At 42.1% G+C, this 23,470-nt stretch overlaps 1 protein-coding gene across 8 annotated transcripts in view; it reads right to left on the reverse strand.

Annotated features, from left to right (window-relative positions):
* Positions 1–7,637: 7,637 nt before the first annotated feature.
* FRMD4B (FERM domain containing 4B) overlaps positions 7,638–23,470 on the reverse strand; it is a 354,364-nt gene continuing 338,531 nt past the window's right edge. For 6 of the 8 annotated variants that reach the window (XM_021007524.2, XM_021007518.2, XM_021007519.2 and 3 more), the window contains 6 exons: positions 21,851–21,998; positions 20,144–20,263; positions 18,349–19,154; positions 12,656–12,782; positions 10,041–10,132; positions 7,638–9,444 (listed from right to left, as the gene is read on the reverse strand). In XM_021007524.2, coding sequence (XP_020863183.1) covers positions 9,329–9,444; positions 10,041–10,132; positions 12,656–12,782; positions 18,349–19,154; positions 20,144–20,263; positions 21,851–21,998 — 1,409 coding nt within the window. In that variant the 3' untranslated portion in view covers positions 7,638–9,328. The remainder of the gene's footprint in view (positions 9,445–10,040; positions 10,133–12,655; positions 12,783–18,348; positions 19,155–20,143; positions 20,264–21,850; positions 21,999–23,470) is intronic. The other 2 variants (XM_021007520.2, XM_021007521.2) reach the window with 1 other exon arrangement.

Consider the following 23,470-nt stretch of genomic DNA (forward strand, 5'->3'; position numbering starts at 1 on the left):
AGTTTTTGTTTTCAATAAATGTATGTTTCCCCCATGATTGGGGGGAGAGGAAGTAGGGTGTGCAGTCACTTGAGGTGCTAGAATTGGCCTCTGGGAGAACTCAGGTTCTATTACAAGCTCCAACTCCTTGGGCCTCCAGGATTCTCAGAAAGAATGGGGGCCCTGTAATTAAGCGGGAACAGTCCATGACGACAATGCTAATAATAAAGAGGGTGACAACCCTTCCCTTTTCATCAGAGGATCTGCAAACACTCACTAATTCTCACGCTGCCCCAGGCAGGGACATAAAAGGTGACCTGCCCAGCTGCAGTAGGAGCTCACTGGCCAGGAGCCAACATGTCATTAGGCCAAGCATGTGCTGGGTCAGGAGAAGAGTGGGAAGAGATGATGTTCCCAGGTCTGCTGGGTGGAGTCCCTCTTCCCTAGTGAGTTTTCCAATGGGCCTACCCCCTGTCCCCTTCAGTTATGGAGGTCTTCTCACTCTGCACCTGCGAGTAAACTGGGGCAGGTTCAAAAAGCGATGAATATCAACATTTCAGAGACAGTTATGAAGATCTGTAGAAAGTGATACAGAGCAAATAGGGCAGGATCAGAAGATCCTGCATGACCCTGTAATATAAACAATAACACCATTAAAAGGCAAACTCTGACAAACTTCAAGGAATAGTCATCCATCTCACAATGAAATGAAGAGAGGGTTTATGCTCTCTGAAGTCTGGTTTGCTTAGATGTTAAAAGGAAAGCTTCTATAAGGGATGCAGGCTCCCACAGCTAAAGCTGTCAGCTAACTCAGGGGCTGTCTGCTGCATCTTCCTCATGTTAGAGGTGAGGGAGGGTACGTGATTTGCTCATACAGGCAGTAAGGGTCAGTTCAGGGTAGGATTTGAACCCAGGGTTCCCTTGCTCTAGAGGCGGTGTTCTTTTAGGGTTAAATTGGAGAAGAGGAGAGATTAAGGGAAATGACTGTAAAAACAGTAAAAAGAAAACATTAAAAAAAACCCAGGCAGGAAAACTGACCCCACGTGATCTACCTACGGCTCCCATGGAGGCCAAGTGGCAATGCTGAGCTGCGGTAGTATTTATGCATTGCTTAGTCCCTCGGGTTCCGCTATCTGCCATTTTCTCTATCAATCTCTCATTTGGGAGAATAATAAAAACAGCTGATAATCACATCAGACTTTACATACGTCATTTTACTTGAACGACAGGACAACCCTGTGAACTGCATGCTGATGCATTTTTGATGATCATCTTTTTTCTTTTTTTTTTTTGTGAGGCAATTGGGGTTAAGTGACTGGCTTAGGGTCACACAGCTAGTGTCAAGTATCTGAGGCAGATTTGAACTCAGGTCCTTCTGACTCCAGGGCCAGTGTTCTATTCACTGCACCACCTAGCTGCCCCTGATGATCATCTTTGGTAAATGTGCAGGGGGGATGGTTGAGAGTCACAGGGGATGGGCTGTGATCTGTATCTTTGGAGGGAATGCATTTATCAATTAATAAATTCATTTGTGTGGCTTACAAATGAGGCAATTAAATCTCAGAGAGATTAAGTGATTTGACAGCGATCACACAGTGTTAAAGTTGGAATCTGAATCCATATCCTCCACCCTCCAAGCCTCACACTCGATTTACTAAGGGAAGTGAGGAAGGGATCAAGCATTTATGTGCCTGCTATGTGCCAGACGCGGTGATAAGCACTTTACAACTATTATCTCATTTGAGCCTCACAGTAACCCTGGGAGGTAGGTGCTTTTATCTACATTTCACAATTGAAGAAACTGAGGCAGACAGAGGTGAGAGGCAACTTGCCAGGGTCACACGGCTGGTGAGTGTCTGGGGCTGGATTTGAACAGAGCCACATTTCTTCTCTCCCCTCAGTTTCTTAGCCATAAAATAAAAAATTCTAGGTTTAGTTAGAATTTCATGGGTAGAGGAATTCAGATCTCAGTCTTATGCTGGAGGGACCAGCCATTTCCACCCCCCATCCATCACCCTTGCCCCCTAGTTGCTAGTCATACCTTTGAACTGAGCCCTTGATCAGCTTCTAGGCTTCCTTCCTGTGAGACGAGTGGTGGGATGATCTGGTGGAGCGCTCACAGGCTTCACCCATTTATTGCTGTGACCCTGGGCAGGTGACTTTCCCTCCTTGGGCCTTGACTTCCCCAATTATCAAATGCAGATAATAACTTGCTGACCCTTCTCTGCCCTTCTCATACAGCTGGAATAGGGTAGAATGGGAGGGATAATCAAGAGGGGAGCTCTGAGCATTTTCTCATGGCACCCAACAGCAGAACTTGGCATTGCACCTTTAGGTCAGGGAACATGGCACCATTGTCCTCCATAGAATACAGTGTCTGGCACATAAGTGCTTAATGTATTTCTTTTGTTCAGCCATCCATCCATCCATCCATCCATCCATCGATTCATCCATCCATCTATCCATTCATTGATTTGTTCATTCATCTATCCACTCTTACAGCTGCTATAGGTGGGAAATTGCTTCATGATTTCAGAGACTCAACTGGAGGCCCCTGGGGCTCAGCCAATCCCATCATTCCCCAGCCCCAAGGCAGCAGCTATGCACCAGGAAGGTCTTCCTTTTTTCTGTTCACCTTCTCCCAATCCTTGGACTCCCTCCCACTGCCCCACAGTGGAAGAAGGCTAAAGGTCCCTTCTGGCCCAAGATCTCTCTACAATCCTATGAGATTCCTATATGAGGGTGTGCTTTTCGGGAAGGTTGCCTTGCTAGGTGGGGTCCCAGACATATCTACCTTCCCAAAGCATTTTTTAAATGCCAGTCCTGTTCACTCCACCCTTTCTAAGAGGCACTTGTGCCTTTCACGGGTGGGACTTGGATTCTTATCTGAGATATCTTCTAGACTCACCCTAGACACTAAAGAGAGGTAGGTCTCTTCTGAAAGACCAAGAACCACATTTAGATATTGGGATTGTCACTTTAGGCTGATTATCACATTGGACTGACAATGCCCAAGAGAGCAACTTCCAGGACAAAAGTTAGCATTTTGGTGGAAGTTTGAGATTAGAAGATTTGACTTCAAATCTTGTCTGATCCTGGAGCAAATCACTTCCTTTGTTTGGCCTAATTTCTCATCTGTAAAATGGAGTTGGACTTAAATGGCCTTTGAGGTCCATTCCAGCTTGAAGTCTGTAATCATCTGACCTTTATAGACTAAAGCAAAGCATTGAAAAGGAGGCTGGGCCTGGAGTCAGGAGGGCCTGGCTTCCAATCTCACCTCAGACATTTACTTTCTATGTGACCTCTGTGAGCCTCAGTTCTCTCATCTGTAAAATGGGCACCTTGTCAGGTGCTGAGGAGACTCAATTAGGATCAAGTAGGGAAAGAGCTATATAGCTGTGATTGTCACATACCACCTAAAACTCAGATTAGACACATTGGATTTGTTTCTTAAGCTTTTCCCTACCAAGAGAAGCAAAACTCCCAGAGAGGGAGGCTGTGCTCTGAGAGTGGGGGATGGCAGTGGGAAGAGGAACGGAATGAGCGTTTATTAAGTACCTACTGCATGCCTGGCACTGTGCTAAATGCTTTACAAATCTGCATTTTTTCTAGATGATGACAATTTGCTAGAAGGACTGTAATCATGCCTTAATTCTCTTATTTTTGGAAGAGAATGGGGAAGGGTGGTGGCTTCCTTTGATGACTCTTATTTATATGGTGCTTTACAAGGTGGCAAAATGTTTTCTTCTTAACACCTCTGAGATAGAGTAGGTCATCGTCCCCATTTCACAGATGAGGAAGCTGGGGCTTTGAAAAAAAGTGTCTGGCTCATCATGGTCACGCAGCTGGTAAGGGTGTGAGGCCAGACTGGAATTCTAGTCTACAGTAGGGCACATCCTACCCACTCTCTCCTGCATCCCACCTATTATTATGCAGCTACTCCATTACAGGGGAAGAGAAACAAGCATTTATTAAACACCTATTACGCGCTGGACGCTGGGCTACGCTAAATATTAGCTCCCTTTATCTTCATAACAACTCTGGGAGGTAGGTGCTCTTATCAAGTCCATATTACAGTAGAGAAAACAGAATCAGTAGAGAAATCAGAATCAGTTGAGTGACTCAGGGTCACACAGCTATTAAGTGTCTGAGATGGATTTGAACTCAGGTCGTCCTGACTCTAAGCCCAGTGCTCCAGCCACTGCACCACCTAGCTGCCTCGAAACAAAGGGAGTGAACCTGGAGAGACACATCTGAGATGTGGATGAGTTCCAACTGAGAATGGTCTAGACTATTTTAACCCAAACCCCTTTTATAGCAAGTTCCCTTTCCTGGAGCTATGATCAATATTTTGTTAAGAGTGCAATGATATTGCTTAGGGTAATGTAATGGTGTGGAAAAAAAGCTATGTTGATCATAAAATAACTCAATTTTTAAAATTTATGTTGATGACTCTTGAGTGCAGAAATCAATGCGTGATCCAATCTGGTGGTGCGGTTTATGGAACAATGGGCCTGGACTGAGGAGGACCTGAGTTCAAATCCAGCCTCAGACACTTAATAGCTGGGTGACCCTGAACAAGTCACTTAACCTGCCTGTTTACTCATCTGTAAAATGGGGCTAATAATAGCACCTACCTCCCAGGGTTGTTGTAAGGATCAAATGAGATAATATTTGTAAAGTGCTTAGCACAGTGCCTGGCACGTGGTAGATACTATAGAAATGTTTATTCCCTCCCTTCCTGGTAGGGAGCTGGCCAGTTGACCATCAAATCAAGATTCTGTGTTGTAGGAGTAATTTGGGAATGGGCATCTAAATACCTTTTCAGCTACTTAGGTCTTTTGGCCGATCAACTTTTTGCTGGGCCTCAGTTTTCTATGCATAAAAAAGGGGTGCATGTGTGTGTGTGTGTGTGTGTGTGTGTGTGTGTGTGTAAGGTTGGAAGAGAGCTCTGCAGTGCCCTTTTAGCTCTTTACCTGATAATTGGACTCCTCCAGAAAAACTCTTCTTCTGTGCCTCATCTAGATGATATAATCCAACAAGCATTTATTAGATGTTTACTGTATACAAAGCACTATGATAAGTGCTGGGGGTAGCAAGACAAAAATGGAACAGTCCCTGTGGTCAAGAATCTTATATTCTACATGGGAGTGAGGGTGGGGGGTGGAATATGTAAATAGACAAGAGTATACACTAGGGCAGGGGTTCTTGATCTGGGGTCTGTGTACTTTAAAAAAGATATACTCAGATAATTGTACTTCAAGATAACTGGTTGCATTTTTCAATCTATGTATTTTGTTTTGTGCATTTTAAAATATTATTCTGAGAAGGGGCCGACAGGGTTAGGTTTGCCAAACTGGATGAAAGATTAAGACCCCACGAACGAAGGGCTTTGGAAAGACTAACCATGAAGGGACATCTGGGCGAAGCATTGACCAAAGCTTGAGATTTTAAGAGGTGGAGGCGAAGAAGGAGTATATTCAAGGCATGGCCTCCATCTGTGCAAAGATACAGGGTCTGGAGCTGAAATGTTGAGTTTGGGAGCTAGCCAACAGATCAATTTTGCCAAAAAAGAATACATAAAAGGAAGTAATGGGAAATATGCCTGGGAAGGTTTCTGAGCTGAGGAGTGGTGTAGTTGTGTGAGTGTTTGGAGGGCGACTTTGATAGTTGAACGGAAGACTGACTGGACAGTGATGGCATGGAGGTGACCTTGGGCTCTCAAAGGCTGTGTCAGCGGAGTCTAAGTTCTGACCAAGGTGGAAAGGGTGATGGCCGCCTCTCTCTTGTCAGCCCCAGTGCCCATTGCCTTCAGGGTAATGCATTTGAGTGGTCACAGCAGCTCTCAAAGGTCAACTATGAAGTTACAGAGGGGTGGTGTTCGGTAAGAGTGGGGGGAGGGACCCACCCCAACCAAATTACCGGTCCTTTAATCATAATAACAACTAACATTTATATGGTGCCTACTATGTGCCAGGCACTATGCTTTACCATTATATTATTATTATACAATAATTATAGTTAAGTATCTAAGCTCTAAGCCCAAAGCTTTTTAAACAACCCGTCCTCTCCCCTTCTCCCCTCCCCCATTCCCCTCTCCCAACATACTACATTTAAATTATACTTATCTTCAAGAACAAGTAATGGGCTGGATGTAGCAAATTACCTGTGCTGTCTTCGTTTGTAAATAAAAAATGTTTTGTTCGTTATCCTTATAATAGAAATGTGATTTATGAGCTTCATTACTAGATGGTATTTATTCAATGAATATAGACATAGCTGGGATGACTCTTCCCAGAGAGGCCGTGCAGCTTAGTGGATAGAAGGCTAGACAAGAGACTCCTAGCTGTAAAACAGAAGAAACTTTGGGTCATCTGGTGTAACCCTCTCAGTTTGCACATGAAGAAACTGAGGCTTGCAACACCATCTTTGTCTTCTGTCATTTTAACTTTATAATAGGCACATAAAAATGTGTTTGACACCATCACATTTTAGAAGATAGCCAAATTACCAAGCAGGTTTTCTGTGTTCCCATTCCTATGGTTATGTTTCCACAGGGGGAAAATTCTTCAGTCTATTCTCATGATAATAAGACATGTCCATACTTACTGAACAGCAGAATGATGCTGGATTTGTGGACAGAAGACCTGGGTTCAAGTCTTGCTTCAGACACTGAATAACCCTGGGCAAGTCACATAACCCCCGAGCTTCAGTTTCCTCATGTGTACACAAAACAAGAAAGTTGGACTGGATAATCCCCAAGTAACTCTGTAACTCTTATGCTATGATTTTTGGCAGACCATAGCTTGCGCTGGACTCTAACCACTGGAATTCCCAAAGGACAGTTCATTCAGTGCAATCAGGTCATGCATACCTTCTTACAGAATCAGAACTTCACTTCACTCCTTAGAGGTTGGGTGGGGTGAGTGGTGGTAAAGGGAAGACCACAAGGAGAGGTAGGGAGAGAAAGCATAGCTGCACCCAAATACATCTTAGCGCCCTGGACAAAGTCCTTTTTGCCTAGGGCTAGTTACTGTCCCAGTCATAAGTCCCTCAACATCTTTTCCCAGTCTTTTTTCCCTAAGTATAGGGAAAGGAATTGGACTGAGTATTTCCTTCATGTAGAAAACTCCCCGGATGAGAAAACTCCCTTTATCCGTTTCCCTTTGTAGGCCAGCCTCTCCTTTGCAATTTAGTCTTAGGTTGTTGCTTAGAGCATTGAGAGGTCAGGAGACCTATCCAAGGTCACACAGCCAGGATGTGTCGGAGGTCTTCCTGGTTCCAAGGCTGGCTCTCTACACACTAAGCTACACTCTCCCTCACCAAGTTTAAGATCCTATTAGATTTCTGTCTTTGTCGCCAGTCATACTAACTACAATTGCTAGTTCCCACAAAAGACACAAAACTCCTCAGATCAAGGGGTCCAAAATGGCCACCATGGGTTCTTTGATCAAGGGCTGGAAGGGACTTTGGTCCAATTTCTTCATCTTGCAGGAAAGTAAGGCAGAGAGGTTTAAAAAATGTGCCCAAAGTCACGAAGGTCACGTGTCTGGGGTGGCATTTGAACCTGGGGAAATCTGACTTGGGATGCTGACTCAAAACAAGAATTTCAGTGGCCCCTTCCTAACCTTGATCAAAAAGGGACAAATACTTGCACATTTTCAATAGCACACTTTCAGTTTATTGACCTATGTGAAAATAATAGGTCTTTAAAGTCAGAATAGGAAAAACGATATGCAAAAGGGCATTTCTGTTTCTAGCGCATTATACAAATATGCAAAAAAGGAATTAAGTTAATTCTTCTGTTTTAATTCTCTACTCCCCCCAAAATAAAACAAAACAAAACAAAACTTCATTTCTAATGATACAAATGACTAAGGACCAGTTTAACAAATCCATCTTTGTGTATATATTACATGCTTTGGGATATAGGTAAAAAATGTTCAAAAAAGTCAGTCAGAAATTTTTCTATTCACAATATACACAAGGAGTTACTAATCATCTGTATAAAAAGAAAACAAAACACCAGAGCACCTTAGATGGGATTCTGAAGCGCAGTAGAGATGAGCAATGAGAATCCTTTTCATAAACAAGGGAAGCAAATGCTTCTGAAAAATCCTGCATCGCCTCTATCTGTTCCTCCAAAGAAAATGCGAGGTAGCTTTTAGCCTCATAATTCGGGCAACCGCATCGTGGAGCTCACTTGTAGTGTTATTTTTAAGGAGCACTCTTATTGACGTCACTTGGTGACCTAGAATCGCACCTAGCACTCAGACAATAGTGCTCAAGTCTAATGCCCACAATCGTAAGGCACAGTTGTTCTGAATGTTGGGTTTTTTTTTTTGCATCACCTTAAAATATTGGCCATCACAGTGTGTTCTCTTTAGAACTTTATGACAGTGGAAGCAATCCCTAGCCCAGTGGCCATGAAGTACGGTAGCCCAATGGGATCATACCAATCAAACAGTTGTTCACCATGCAGCTCGGTGTGACAAACGAGCTCACAGGCACAGTGAAATGGTACCTTTGGAAATGCACAAAGCACATTCGTAAATAATTCAACATATTGCTTCATCTCCCAATTCTGCTACCATGAAGAAAGAGTCATAGTTGAGGCTCTGACGGAAACTCCGAAGCCTCGCTTGGACCTCCCTCCCTCACCTGTCATTCCCGTCCCACCCCCCCTCAGAATCCACTTCATGGTGCTGGCAAAAAATGTCACTCTGTACATTGCCTTAAAAACATTGAAACCCATTGAAATCCAGCCTTCCTTCAAGTAAGTTTTCCAATACTGTCTAAAATCTGCCAGTCCTCACGTGTCTGTATGGGATACTTCATGAACTCATGAATCCATATATTTGTCATTATGAGTTCATGCCTGAAAAAAAAAAGTCATGTTACTTTTCTTCCATTTGTCCATCTGAATTGTGCTCTGAAAACTCTCGCTTTCTCTTGAAAAGAGTCCCCGCCTTTTGATCTGCAGTTTAGCCTACAACACCTAAAAAGTGCTTCTTCAACATAAATACTTCAACCAAGTTCTCGAACTTGTCGAGGGTTAAAAAAAATGCAACAAAAAGACGCCACCAAAACATGGAACGCCAACCACGTGGAGTTCGAGGAGCGAGTCATGGGCTTTTTGGTGGTGGTGGTGACGGCGGTGGATGTTTCTCTTTAAAAGAAAACAAAAAAATTGGTGTCTGTGGACTCTGAAGATTCAAGTCTTCTCTGGCTTCTGATATTTGGGGAATCTCTGAAGAAGATTTCTTTTCATAAGAACAGCACACTGGGCAAGGCACACTGGGGTTAGAATGCACAGCTTGAACAAAAGCGCTCAAGGTGGCAGTTCAGACTAATGTTCCAGGCTTCGAATCTTCGTGCCAAAAGAGCCTCTGTTCGTTACTGTCCATGTTGTTTTCCAGCCGGCTCCCATTTGTACTGTCCAGTTGACTGGCCTCGGCATACTGTCTATAAAAAGAAATGCAGTAAAAGTCAATGCCTGGGATCATGTCTATATGTACTTTTAAACTACAGAAAAATAAGAAGGAAAATTAGTAGAAAAACCAAAGATAGTTAGTAGAAATAACATTTTAAAATTCAATGCGCATTACGAAGTTATGGGCCCATATCAGGTGAAGACATAGGTTCCTTCCCACTTCTCTTTTAACCTTTGGCATATCTAACTATAGTTTCCTAGCCAGCGGCACTGAATTAGAAAGCCCCAGGCAGATGAAATGATGCTGCCCCCTCCACCCCCACCACCATGATGCATTCCAATAAGGTAAACCTTTACAGTGGCACAAAAATATTAGAAGGTTAGGGGATTAGTAGCAAAAATTCACTTTATGTTTATTTCCACACCTTACAGAGAAGGGGAGAAAAACTTTTTTGAAGCACATCAAGGGGAAAATATGCTATTTTCACCAACTTGTTGAGTGTTTCCCTGGACATTGAAACAACAGCATAGGCATCTATTCCCCAATTTCACACACTATTTATTATCAACAGCAAACAGATCTGTCACACATGAAGCAAGGCACACAAATGGAAAATGCTGTACTTACTACCGCTGGCTATACTGAGCATAAGAGAATTTAAAAATGAGCTCATTTCTGCAGATACCACCATTCGCCTGGACAGAAGCTCTTTGTTCTGCCTAGTGACAGGTGATGTTGGACAGGAAAAAAGGGAAACGGAAAACAGGAAGTGAAAGAAGAGTCGCTTGAAGTAAGAAGAAAAACAACACCAACTTAGGCCCACAGGGCTAGGAACTGGACTATAGCACAACAGAGGGTCACTGACTTAGAGTCAGTGTTACAGATGAGGTAAATTGAGTCCAAGTTCAGTGACTTGACCAAGGTCACACAGGCAGTGCCAAAGAAAATTCAAATGAACACTGTACTCTGCATCTAGGCGCCAGTCTTCCAGAACTTTATTTTATATGTATCATTAAGCTATCCAAGCCCATTCTAGCTTGGAGAAATATGTCCATGTCCCCTTCACATCTCTCTGTCCCAAGAATATCAAAAAGTATAACTGAGATTTAATCTACATTGGTAGACTACCATGCCACGGATGATAACACAAATCCAATGGAGAATTGGAATGGCCTTGATTCCCTAAGGATCATGTACTCAATTTACTGAAATTGGTGGTAAGAATTTCAAGCACCCCTTTCAGCTTGCAAAATCATGAAAAAGTTTAATCAACCAAACAGTTCAGTGAGGCTTCTTTCTTCTGGGAAAATATTGCGTTTCTTAGTTTTAAAATTGTGACTGTTTGGGAAAATTTCACATGTTTACAACCATCAGCCTTCCAAAGGGCAGTTTTCTCAAGCACCTCCTTTTATTATTATGTACCATATATTCTCTTAGATAGTGGGAGTTAAGCAAATCAGATGGTCTTAGTAACCCATGTAGGTATGTAGCTATATAACAAATCGATGAGGATCCTGGCAATAGCTTCTAATTTCCAGTTAAACTTGCTTCTTTTCAAAAGGTCAACCTCCTTTATTAGGGCATCACAGGCTGAATTACATGAACAATCTTAAATGAACAGGTTCTCTCAGGGGGAAAAAAAGTATTTCCTGGCTCTGACAAGATTTATGTCTAAGATGTCACAAATGTCTAAAAATTTGTTGCATATGTCTTCACTGAGTGAGCCTGAAGGGCAAGTAAGACACCCCCAAATATGAAAATTATTTGTGAAAACCCAGTCCAAACTGGTTAGAACATCCTTCCTTTGGGGGAGAAAAAGGAGAAGTTCAAATTCTGGGCCCAAGTTCAGGGTGCTGCTTTTTATTCCTGCTCTGTTTTAAGCATCACTTGTTGCTGTCTAAACTTTCTGACTTCCTCTGAGATACATTTTCATTAAAATTCTCATTTGAGCAAACTGTTGAGTTGAGATGACTGATCTCATACTTGTGAATGAGAATTGCTGACTCTGTGCTGGGAATAAAAATCCTTTTAGACTTGATTCCATGGAATACACTCAGTTCACTCTCTACTTTGCCAGTGAAGACCTGGTGTAGAAAGCGTAATTCTAAGCCTGTAAGTTGCTGAGGTGCTGACCTACATTAACGGGGGAGTCTCTTCACTGGTGGCTCTCTGTGTCACTAAAAGCACACACACTGAATAATGAACACCAACCAACCAACTCACCTGCCTTTGTGACTCCTTTTGTGTTTCTCTGAACGCTTACGAAAGCTTGGCTTTAAGGTTGATTGACAGCTGGTTGCTTCTGTCACTTCTTTGAGGAAGCAGGTTCAAGCCAGAAATAAACACTAGCATTTGCTTGAAATTAAGCTTGCCAACTGTCTAACAGGAATTCTGGTAACAAGAGGGCTCCTTTGGAATTGAGATCTTTGCCATCTACTTTTAATAAATTGCTTTAATTTCATTTATTTTTAATTTATTAAAAACAATAATAGCTAGCATTTATACAGCACTTCAAGGCTTGCAAAGATAATTTAATTTTAAAATACAATTTAATCCCTCTGTTCTCGTGTGCATATAGAAATGCTTATTGGGTTCAGCATTTTTAAATGAAAATTTAAAAAGTAAAAAGTTACACAAAAAACCTTTGGGGTTTTTGTTGAGGCAGTTGGGGTAAAATGATTTGCCCAGGGTCACACAGCTAGTAATCCCCGGGTTTTTGAGTCCTGCCTTTGACATATTAGGCTGCATGGCCATGGGAAAGTTACTTAACTTCTCAGTGATGAAATTTACCCTCTGAGACTCAAGTTACAGATGAGTCCTAACAAGTTACACGTCTGTATTGGTAGAGTTTCCATACTGAAATACTGATGAAAACACAGGTGAGGAATACAAAATACCTGTAGTACCTATCCCAAAGGGTTGTTATGAAGCTTCTAGGAGATCCTGTGTGTAAAGAGCTTTGTAAATTGTAAAGCACTATGTGAACATCTACTGCAATTATGCCGTAGCATGTAAGCTATTGTGGGGCAGGGCTAGGGTAAAAAATAACTCTGTAATTCAATAGGTACAATATTATTCTACATACACAAAGAAAAACATTCAGCATACTTGTAGGTTCCTACTAGCATAGCCTAGAAATCTTTTTCTCAAAAAGTTAGGAATATGATATAGCCATGAGCTGAGGTCTTCAGTTCTGGGGAAGATTACTAGGAAGCTTAGAGTAACTATTCAACTATTCTCACCTGCTTGGAGGTGGCAAAGGACTGTAGACATTGCCGTAGCAGCTGGCGTAAGAAGAATGTGAGAGGGGATCAGCCAACCCTAAAGTTAATTGGGTCCTCCAGTTCCCGGACGCACTTGTGGAAGACACTAGGAAGAAACAACAAAGAAACATGAAAATGACTTGTTGAGTCAGCAAAGAGGTCAAGAAATGGCGTGCACCCGAACTTTTTCCTGAAGGCACCTTGCTCCAATTCCCAGGTCCCTGCACTAATCAGAGTGGGGTGGGGCAGAGGAGGCCACACCACAGAATAGACGGCCTCCAAAAGTTCAAATCACAGGCAGCTTCTTACGAGGTGGAAGAAGCTGCCCACTCAAGAATGTAGCACGTCTTCATTCCGTCAAGAACGTAGGAATGATGACATTCACTTCTTGCCCCATCCAGATGTTCCGAGGAGGATAAATGCATAAGAGGCCCTCTGATTCATTTCTTTTGAGAGAATCACTATGCAAAGTGGGGTGGCACAACTAGTTATTATTTTGTAACCCCCTCAAAGTAATAATATACTCAGTGAAGAAATCTGACCTTTTCTGAATTTTATAGCCTGCCTCCTACCTAGTCCAGGTGGCCAAATAGGGAGGGATCAGAGGTGAGAAGATTTCATCTCAACAGGAGTAAACTGGAATGAGAAACAACCTGGAGGACTGAAGTAATCCTGGGCTTCAGGGGTAGCTATGAGGCATTCTACCAAACCAGTTTTCCTCCATGCCTGCGATGGACCTGCTGACCCAAAGAGCTCATCGGTGTTAGGACCACACAGTCATCTTACCATCTTGTCTCCTGCTCTCCAGCCTCTTCCCTCTTAAACTACTTTCCACTGCACTGTTTTTTCTGTACGTGCATAATATTTTCATGTTGCTTTTCCCATCGGACTGGAAGCTCCTTGAGGGCAGGGACTGTTTGTTTCTTTCTATCTCCAGTGCTTAGGGCAGTTTGACAGATTACTCTAATGTTACTGATGACTACCCTAAATATAACCCCAAATGGAACCGACATGACTTAGAAGAGTTTTGAAGCTCTGACTGTTGAGAAGGATGTGTGTGGATGCCCACATTTGCCTGGCATGTCCTTTGAATCTTAGCACAACTATCTGGCTGCATGAGCCCAAGTGAGCCATTACTCTCCCTGGGCCTGTTTCTTCAACTATAAAATGAAAGAGTTAGATGAGGTGATTGATCGCTGATCTCCTTTTGTAGGTAATGAAAGGATAATAATAATAATAATAAATAATAATAATAAGAATAAGATAATAATAAGAATAAGAAGAAGAAGAAAGAAGAAGAAGAAGAATGATGATGATAATTAACAAGGCAACCAGGTGGCGCAGAGGATAAAGTGGCAGGCCTGGAGTCAGGAACTCCTGAACTCAAGTTCAAATATGGCCTCAGACACTTACTGGCTGTGTGACCCTGGGCAAGTATTTAACTCTGTTTGCTTCAGTTTCCTCATCTGTAAAATGAGATGGAGAAGGCAACAGCAAACCACTCCAGTATCTCTGCAAGAAAACTCTAAATAGGGTCACAAAGAGTCTAACACAACTGAAAAAAATGACTGAAAAATGAAAGGATAAGAATGTTGCTGCTTAATGTTCTTCACACAGTATTTCATTTCCCATCTCCAGGCCTCTGCATAGGGTAGGCTCTCTGTGCCTGGGACGTCTCCTCCCCCGCTGCCTCTTAAGAATCCATAGCTTCCTTCCCAGTTTAAATAAAGGCCATTGGCTGCCTAACCCTATCATCAACACCACCTTCCCTCCTTCCAGTTGGATGCCAACTTGTCCCTGGTGTCCCTGCTCCACTCTGCCTCTTGGGCAGCCCCTCCACCCTCAGCCCACTATGGCCATTTACAACGACTTATTTGATGAGGGAGTCTCCAAGACAATCCTTCTGGCAAGATGGAGAAAACACCCATCAGCAGAGCCTGTTGTCCCCTCCATTAGAACATGACCTCCTTGACTCCTTTGCTTTTCTATTTTTAATCACCAATGCCTACCACAGTGCTTGGCATGGAGTAAGTGCTTAAGAAATGCTTTTTCATTCCTTCATTCCATTGTGCGCAGATACCGTTTTTAAAGAGGTCAGTCCCCTTTATCAGGGGATGCTGATAGTATGGAAACTCCTCCAGGGCAGGGACTTTTATTTCTGTTCCTATATCCTCAGCACCAAGTGTAGTGCCCAGTGCTTAGGATGTGTCTAATAAAAACTCTGAGGTTGATTGATTGGTTTCTAGGACACGTAGATCAAATAACTCTGGGGAAGGCAATAGAAGCAATACCAACAGCCCCGGGGGTGTGATAAAAGCTCTGTCTCCAGAGATCAGCCCAGGGATCTGGGTCAGCCACTAAACTACAACTAGTAAACACCCAAATGACTGGGAGCTAAGGATACACGTTTTGTTATCTTTACTTGAAAAATGAAGCTCTTTACCTGCCTGCTAGAACATTCTTTTAAAATCGGGGTTCTGAACCTTTTTTTGTGCTTAGGTAGCCTGATGAAGCCTGTGACCCTGTCTCCAAACAAAGTTTTTAAATAATTTAAAGAAATGCTAAATTTCATTTAGAAGTTAGTATAAATAAATAATAAGTAATTATGGTTTTTTTTTTTCACAGACCTCCTGAGATCTAGCCATGAGCTCCTGGACCTTAGGTCAAGAACATTTGTCTTAAAGGATAAGAAATAGCATTTTGATTTTTCATTTCAAATGAATAGCAAATGCTTTTTTCAGCCACTGTCAGTGGCTGGCGTGATGATGTCAACCGTTCTTTCAGTTTATTTTTCATGTAATTTAATTTAATTAATAAGCATTTATTAAGCCCTTAGTATATGCCAGGCACTCTGCCAAGCCTAAAGAATACAAAGACAAACAAAATAAGCCCTCAATGGTCTCTACCCTCAAGCACAGAAAGTTCAATAGGACCATACTTTAAAAAGAAGTTTTCAGTATAATTAGGATTTGCAGCTATGTGGTCTCATTCCTAATAACAATGAAAAAAGTCTTATTTTTTTTAATGAGTGACCAAGCCTGGTGAATGAGGAAGCCACAAACCACTCAGAAACAGGTAACAGAAAGCAGCCTAATTCCTATTCAGGTTGTCAGACCTGACAACTCACCATTGCCCCACTTTGCTACAACTTTGGCCAGAACTACTGGGATTTGTTGGAGTTCTTGTTCCCTGCCCTGGCCTGGTCTCACCATTACCCATCCCCACCTAACTCCTTGACTCCCTGCCCCCCCCATCAATTTCAACCATGGATTAATGAACCTCTTGAAAAACGTCTAGAAAATGTTCTCCCTTTGCCTACTGCCTCATTCATATAGAATCGGGAGCTTTACAAAAGGCAGGCTTCATATAAATCTGAGAAAGAGACAAGAAGGCTCCTTGGTCCTTAAAATGAGGGGTTTGGGAGGAGGGATGTCACAGAATGCTGAAAAAGTGCTGCTGGTAACAATTTTGAAATATAGTTGTGATGCACAATTGGGAATATCTAGTAAAGGTCCCTTTAGCCCAGGAAAGGAAATACACATCATTGGTTTTGGTCTTTGCAAATTTGGACCTCAGATGGCTCTCATGTCCCAAGGATGGAGAGGTATGATCACTCAACACCTACAGAATAAAATATAAGCTCAAATGCTGGCATGGCCTCGTGGGCAGAGTTGGCCTTGGACTCAAGAAGACCATGGTTCAAAACCTCCTTCTGTAACCTACTGGATGCGCCATTCTAGGTAAGTTCTTAGCCTCAGCCCTCCAAGGTGATTATTTGTGGAATAGGTACTGATTTGCATCGGTAGAGGGAGTTTCATTACCAAGAATTCCCTAAATCATCGAAGTCACTGGGAGCAGGCCCGAAAAATAAAATATAGCACCCTTCTTCTCTTCTCTCTGATACTACTGCCTTCCTCTTCCCAGATTATTTGGCATCTATTTTGTACATGGTTTACCAATAGAATGTAATCTCCTTGAGGGAAGAGTCTGTCTAATTTTTGAAAGCACACAGTAGGTGATTATTTAATGCTCATTGATTGACTGAAGGCATCAAGGGGACAACATCCAACTCCAAGCTACCTGCCTTTCCAGTCCAATTTCACACCTTCTCAGACTCTATATTCCAACCATACAGGATAATAAGAAGCTTCTCATCCTGCTCTCTCCTGTCTCTGTCTTTGGTATGTTCTGTCCCCCATTCTAAGAGTGATTTGCCATTTCTTTCTCCAGCTCATTTTACAGATGAGGAAACTGAGGAAAACAGGGTGAAGTAACCTGGCCAGAGTCACCCAGGTAGTAAGTGTTTGAGGTCAGATTTCAGCTCAGGAAGTCTTCCAGACATCAGTCCCAGCACTCTTGCGCACTATGGCGCCACCTACCTGCCCAAGGATAAACTACAAATTCCTCAGCCTGTCTTTTAAAGGCAGTCGTAATCTCCCTTTCAAGGCTCATTTCACTTAACTCCCTTTCACAATCTCTAAACTCTAAGCAAGCCTGCTTACTTACTTTCTGTTCCTTGAGTGTGGTATCCCATCCCACCTCAGCATTTTTCAAAGGCTGTGCCTCCTGCCTGGAATACACTCTCTCTTCAGCTCTGCTCCTTAGAGACCTCAACTTCTTTTGAAGTTCATCTCAGGCCCCACCTTCTAGGCAAAACCTTCCCTAATCCCACCAGTGCACTTTCTCTCTACAATTTACTCAACTGGGTCTATGTGGTGTTAGAAATTTTTTACACCTTGTTATCTGCATTTACTCATCTGTTTACATGTTATTTACTCTCCATTAGAATTTAAGTTTCTTAAAGGCAGGGAACGATTCCTTCATCTTTGTCTTCCTAGCCTCTGCTCAAAGGACAGTGCCTTCCTTGGGCATAGCACAGACCAACTAAAATGCTTCCGGTTTTTGCCCTGAACAAGATGCTTAAATATGTGTTTAAATGAATTAAGATTGAGTCCTGCCCAGACCCACAAAATTGTAGAGCTCAAAGATAACTTGTGAGATCAACTGATCCAACCCCATTCATCTCCCTAATGTGGAAACTGAGGCCAGGAGTGGATCAGCTCAAGCACACAGAAAGAATAAAGGAAGCAGCAGTGGAAAGGGCACTGAGTCTAAGGCCAGAGGACCTGGGTTTGAGTCTCAACTCTTCTGTTTACTGTCTGTGTAACCTTGGGCAGGTAACTTGACCACTGGGGCCTCAGTTTCCTAAATTGTGCTAAATCAATCAGCAAATATTTATTAAGCACCTACTATGTGCCAAGCACCGTGCTGAGCCCAGGGGATACAAAGGAACGCAAAAACGAAAACAAAAATGAAAAAACAAACCAGTCCCTCCCATCAAGGAGCTCTCACTGTAATTTCGGAGACAACGAGCAAACAGCTGTGTGCAATCTAGCGACAGGACGAGTAGGAAGTAATCAACAGGAGGAAGGCACTAGAATTAAGAGGGGTTGGAAAGGTTTCCTGCAGAAGATGAGATTTTAATTGGGACTGGATGTCTTTTAAGGTCCCTTCTGGCTTTAAATTTGGGACCCTATGAGGAAGCACTGGGGCTGGGACTAAACTACAGGTCACCAGCCCTGCACTGCTTCGCATCGCTGGTTCCAAATCTATTCATTTTCTTTGGCTTTAAAAAAAAAAGCCCCCCCCCCCATGCCCAACTCCTCCATTACCTGAAGTGTAGGAAGAAGCTCGGCTGCTTGGGGAGCAGGGTAGCTGCAGAGCAGAGAACCCGAGACTTCTTTGTGAGCCTCGGTCTGAATCCAAGCTTGCCTGCAAGCTGTGACCCAAGTCTTTGTGTCCTGAGGCTCGCTGGTACCAGCCGCGAAGGTGCTCTGCTACTAAGGCCTTGTGAATGTTTTTGGTGATGTGCTCAGATTTCACGGGTGCCTTCCTGGGCAGTCGGAGAGTTGCATACGGGTTATGGGGCACTCGGTCCATCTCATCTTCATGGTAGGACCTGTACTCCTTGTGACGGTCGTACCCATAGTGTGCTGATGAGCGGTAGGAAGGGTTGACGCTGTACTGACCCTCCGTGTCATTCTCATAAATGTAACCTCCGCTATAATAAAGATCACAGTCAGCATACGGCGGGTACCCAGAGATAAAGTAGCTGCAAGAAGGCTGCTCTTGACTCTTGGGATAGCCGCCATTTCTCATGTCTTTTGGGGCCAGATTGGGCATGCTCCCAGAATTGGATGTGGAGACGTGGTGCTTTTTGGACCTCCTCCGGCCCCTCGCTCGAGTGTCAAGAGTTTGTGTGGCATAGTAGGGACCCCCACTGGGGGTCACACAGTAATATTCTGCACTTGACTGGCTAGTGTAGGATGAGCCGTCATCCAGGATTTCTGTGCTGCTACTTCTTTGGGATTTGGAAAGGGAAAAGAATGGCTTGTCACCATCGAGTTCAGAGAGCAGATGGGTCTGAGACTCCAGACTTCCACTCCTCTGCCTGCAGTGTTGTGGGGAAGAGTCAGGCCTAGGAGTGATGAAAATTAGACTTGTCAAAAAAAATGACCATGAAGGATAAAATCGAGAGATTTAATACCAAGTCTAGAGTTTCAACTTCCTATTTCTTTATTTTAAAAATATTTCATTTTCATAATATCTTAGAATTTCATATTATCCTATAATATATTTGCATTCAGAGGTGATAAATTATTTATAATACCACATAATAAATTTTATAATTTTAATAACTTTTCATGGTATTTAAAAATAATAGTCTATTCTCAAAGCTAAAATAAATGTTAGGATCAAAGATTTGGAGCTGGAAGTTAATTTAGAGATCATCCACTCCAACTTCCTCATTTCACAGAGCAGGGAGGAACTTGTCAAAGGTCTATAGCCAGCAAGTGGCACCATTTGAACCTCAAGGTCCCGATTTTAAACTGAGCTCCCTTTCTCACAATACTCCAAAACACAAAGGCCAGTTGTGAGAGTTCATCTCTACTGTTGCACTCCTCCCAGGCAAAGGAAGAACTCCAAAGAAAGGCCAGGCTCCAGAAAAATGTATGATCCAAATTCTCTTTCTAGGAATGGGGAAGTTCGGCTGATGATATCCAACCTCCCTAGGAAAATGAAAAAAAAAAATTCCAGCTACTACCTGGAGCTCAGTCTTTCTAGGTCAAAAATTAAGGAGCGAGGCTATAAACTTCCAATCTGGTTTTGGTCTGTTTTTCTGTTTCTTCTGGGAAATGCTATGCTATTTATCTGGGTGGTAAGAAGTAACAGACATACAAAAAGGTCTGATACACTACTGGAAAAATATGGAGGCATTCTCTTTGCAAAAGGATATAAAATGATCGTCTTAAAAAAAAGATCAATCCATGAATATAGGTCAAAATAGAACAATGACTATCCTCATTTTTTTATAAATAAGATTCATGCTCCTCCTGGTTTAAAGACAGCAACTCCCTTTTTGTCCCCTTCAAATAAAACCCAAATCAATCCACATTTAGCTCTTACTCTAAATGGCTACTGCTGTAGGCATTTCGGGTGAGAACAGGGGTGGTCGGCATGCTTCTGCCTCCCTGGGGACGCCTCTCCAGAGTCCTATAGGGACTGCTGTGTGTTGACAATATTTCTCTGGAAAAAAAGAAGAGTATTCAGTTAATGGTTGGCTTTGTATATCTTTGATAACCAAATTGGCAGTTAATACTAAACCTACCAGTGTCCATAGGAAACTGAAGGGATGCTAAAAAGAAAGAGCCTTACTTTGTTTTATTCGGTGGGCCGCTAAATGAATATTAAAGAACAAAAAAATAGCTTGCATACATGTAATACTTTATATTTACAAGACAGGCACAACAGACTAGCAAAGAACATATTAGACTTGGGAGTCTGACAGACCTGGGTTCAAATTCCAGCTTTAGCTACGTGCCCCAGAGAAAATCACTTAACTTTTGTAAGCTTCAGATAACTGCGTAAGAATTGAAACCAAGTTAGGGATGGGTTGTGATTGGAGGTGGTGAAAAAAGAAAGAAATCTTAGATACTGGCCTATACATAAAGAGTCACAAAGTACTTTACAAAGAGTTCACATCTGAGTATTAAGAAGAGGAGGTTAATGTCTCCAGGACATGTTTCTTTGAGTATAATGATATAATGATATAATGAGATTTTTATATATATATATATATATATTATATATATATATATATATATATATTTTGTATGTATATTTGAGTATAATGATATAATTTGATATAATAAAAAAAATGGAACTGAGGTTTAAAAAGAGCATGTTTGTTGAATGAATGAATTCAATAGCTGAGGTAGGATTCAAACCCAGGTCCTGCTGACTCCAAGTCCACTCATGCTATAGCCAGCATTTTTGAGACTAGAAAAAGGAGATTAAGCCACATGGCACATCTGGGTTGCAGAACCAGGCAGATTTCTTTACTTGGCTTTCTAAAATGGACTTTGTAACAAGAAATTTCTTGGAATCTCCATTAGGCACCTACCAAGTACCAGGCATGATTCTAAGAGCTAGGAACTCAGGCAAAATTGCAATAGTCCTTATCCTCAAGAAAAAACAACAGGTGGTAATCTCAGACAATATTTATTATTCTTTTAATGCTTTTATTTATTTTTATTTAATTCTTTTAATTCTTCTATTCTTTCAACAGAAATGAAAAGGAATTTAACAAAGACACGGTTAGCCAAACACCACTTAAAAAAAAAAAGCTTCTTAGAGCGCTGCCCGTTTCCTTCCAGAGAAGCAATGGACTAAAGTGCAGAGAGACACATTTTTTTGCACGTGGCCAACATGAGAATTTGCTTTGCTTGCCAATGAATATTTGTTATAAGGGTTTTCTTTTTCTTTTTCCCCCCAATATGTGTGTAGGAGGTGGGAGGGAGAAAAAAAATAACTGCTTGATAAAAAGAAAAAAAAATTCCATAAAAAAATTCCCTTAGAACACTATTTGCTGTTAATAAATAAAAGCTTTGTAACTGGGCCTTAGCTTTTCCACCTGTGAAATGGGTAGGATTATAACACTACTTGCTGTGAGGATAAGCAAGGTCAAAGGTGAAAAGGCTTTAAACTTCTTGGAGAAAAGGATATCACAGAATACAAAAGTGGTGCTGATACTGGCAGTGCTGACCACGTGGCAAGTACGAAGGGAAGTTTGTTGAACTGGTAATAGAAACAGACTGGCATCCACCCTCTTACCTGGACTGCCGGCCTTCCATAAGCTGCTCATTCATGGAAGACTTCCTGAAGTGGATTCTCTCCAGACCAAGCGACTTGGGTGGAGGAATTCTTGGAGAATGCGGAACTGAACTGGACCGTTGGGCAGGGAGGGTGAAGGAATCATTGGCTGTGGGAAATGAGAATATTTCTTAAGCAAAACTAAAAGCAATGTATCTGATGATCTAGCGAAGAAAACATTCTTTCCAAGTTAAGGCATCCTCCTTCAGAAAGCAAGACAGGATATATACATATATTTTTTTTTGGGGGGAGGAAAGTGTTGGTGGTGTTTCCAGTTGAAAAGATACTAAAGCATCCCCCCCCCCCGGGCCTGAAACCATTCTTTCATCACTAAATAGGTCAGTTCCTAGAAAAGTGCTCACTCCTTTGGAATAGATGAGCAGTGAAGGCATGTAAGAGGGGAAATACAATCACATTCCAGCAAACCAAACCCAGGAACAGATTCAATTCTGGTGACTTTGCTGGGTCTTCTCACCCTTTACCTCCCGTTCTTTATCCCTCTCTCTGTATCCTTCCCTCACCAGCCCAAATGCCTCCCCTGCTTCTGCCCTTCTGTGGTCCCAGTGGCTCTGACAAAAAACAAAGTAAGCAGTGAGTGACTTATTGTGCTATCCCTCTCTGGATTATCTTCATTGGGAAAGAGGAGCCCCAAGATGAAGGAACTAAAAGAATAACTCCGACAAGGAGGGAGACATTTTGGGCAAGAGCATATCTTGGGGTCCTTCAAATCAAATACCTCTGCAAGGCATGCCAGGGAAACGACATGCCCTTGGGACTGTATTTAGCTACCTTTAAAACAAAGAACTGATTGACTTTTTCCCAGTCCCTCATAATTCTAGTGCCTTCCTTCCGTCCATTACTTCCTACTTATCTCCTATAACTTGCCTGTACATAGCTGTTCATATACTGTCTCCCCCATTAGACTATGGATTCCTTGAGGGCAGAAACTTTTTTTTGCCTTTCTTTGAATTCCCAGTGCTTAGAAAGTACCTGGTACATAGTAGGCACTTAATAAATGCTTACTTACTGACTGACTCCAGAGGAGCATTACCAATTTTCAAACTGTAGGGAACCATCTGGAGTAAAGAAGACCTGGGTTCAAATCCTGAAAATGGTTATTGACTATCTGATGCTTGGGTAACTCACTCAACCTCTCTGAGCCTCAGTTTCCTTATGTTAAAAGGGAAATAATGACACGTGAACATCTCCCTTCTTTTAGGAACATCATGAGGGAAATGCTTTATAAAACAAGAAATACTACATAGCACGATCTGCTGCTATTCTTTGGAAATCTAAGAAGTATTTAACATAACATGTTCGTTGTCGTACTGAAATTAAGTCTGGGTTTTTTTTCTGCTGTATTTTGACTCTCTGAAAAATCATCACCTACAAATATCATAGCCATTAGATAACCAGGATACTCAATTAACTAGAATGTTCACGTCCTCAAATGTGTAGCCTATATTCTATTGTAGGGGAGAATATAAGAGACAGAATTTTCTAAATCTCAGTAACAAACAGAATTTAAAAGGGAGAAAAGGTGATACATTTGGATTTTAAGTTTAAAAAATAAAACCCACA

The sequence above is a fragment of the Phascolarctos cinereus genome, unplaced genomic scaffold, assembly GCF_003287225.1.
Source record: "Phascolarctos cinereus isolate Bilbo 61053 unplaced genomic scaffold, phaCin_HiC Scaffold_4;HRSCAF=312, whole genome shotgun sequence".
NCBI lineage: Eukaryota > Metazoa > Chordata > Mammalia > Diprotodontia > Phascolarctidae > Phascolarctos > Phascolarctos cinereus.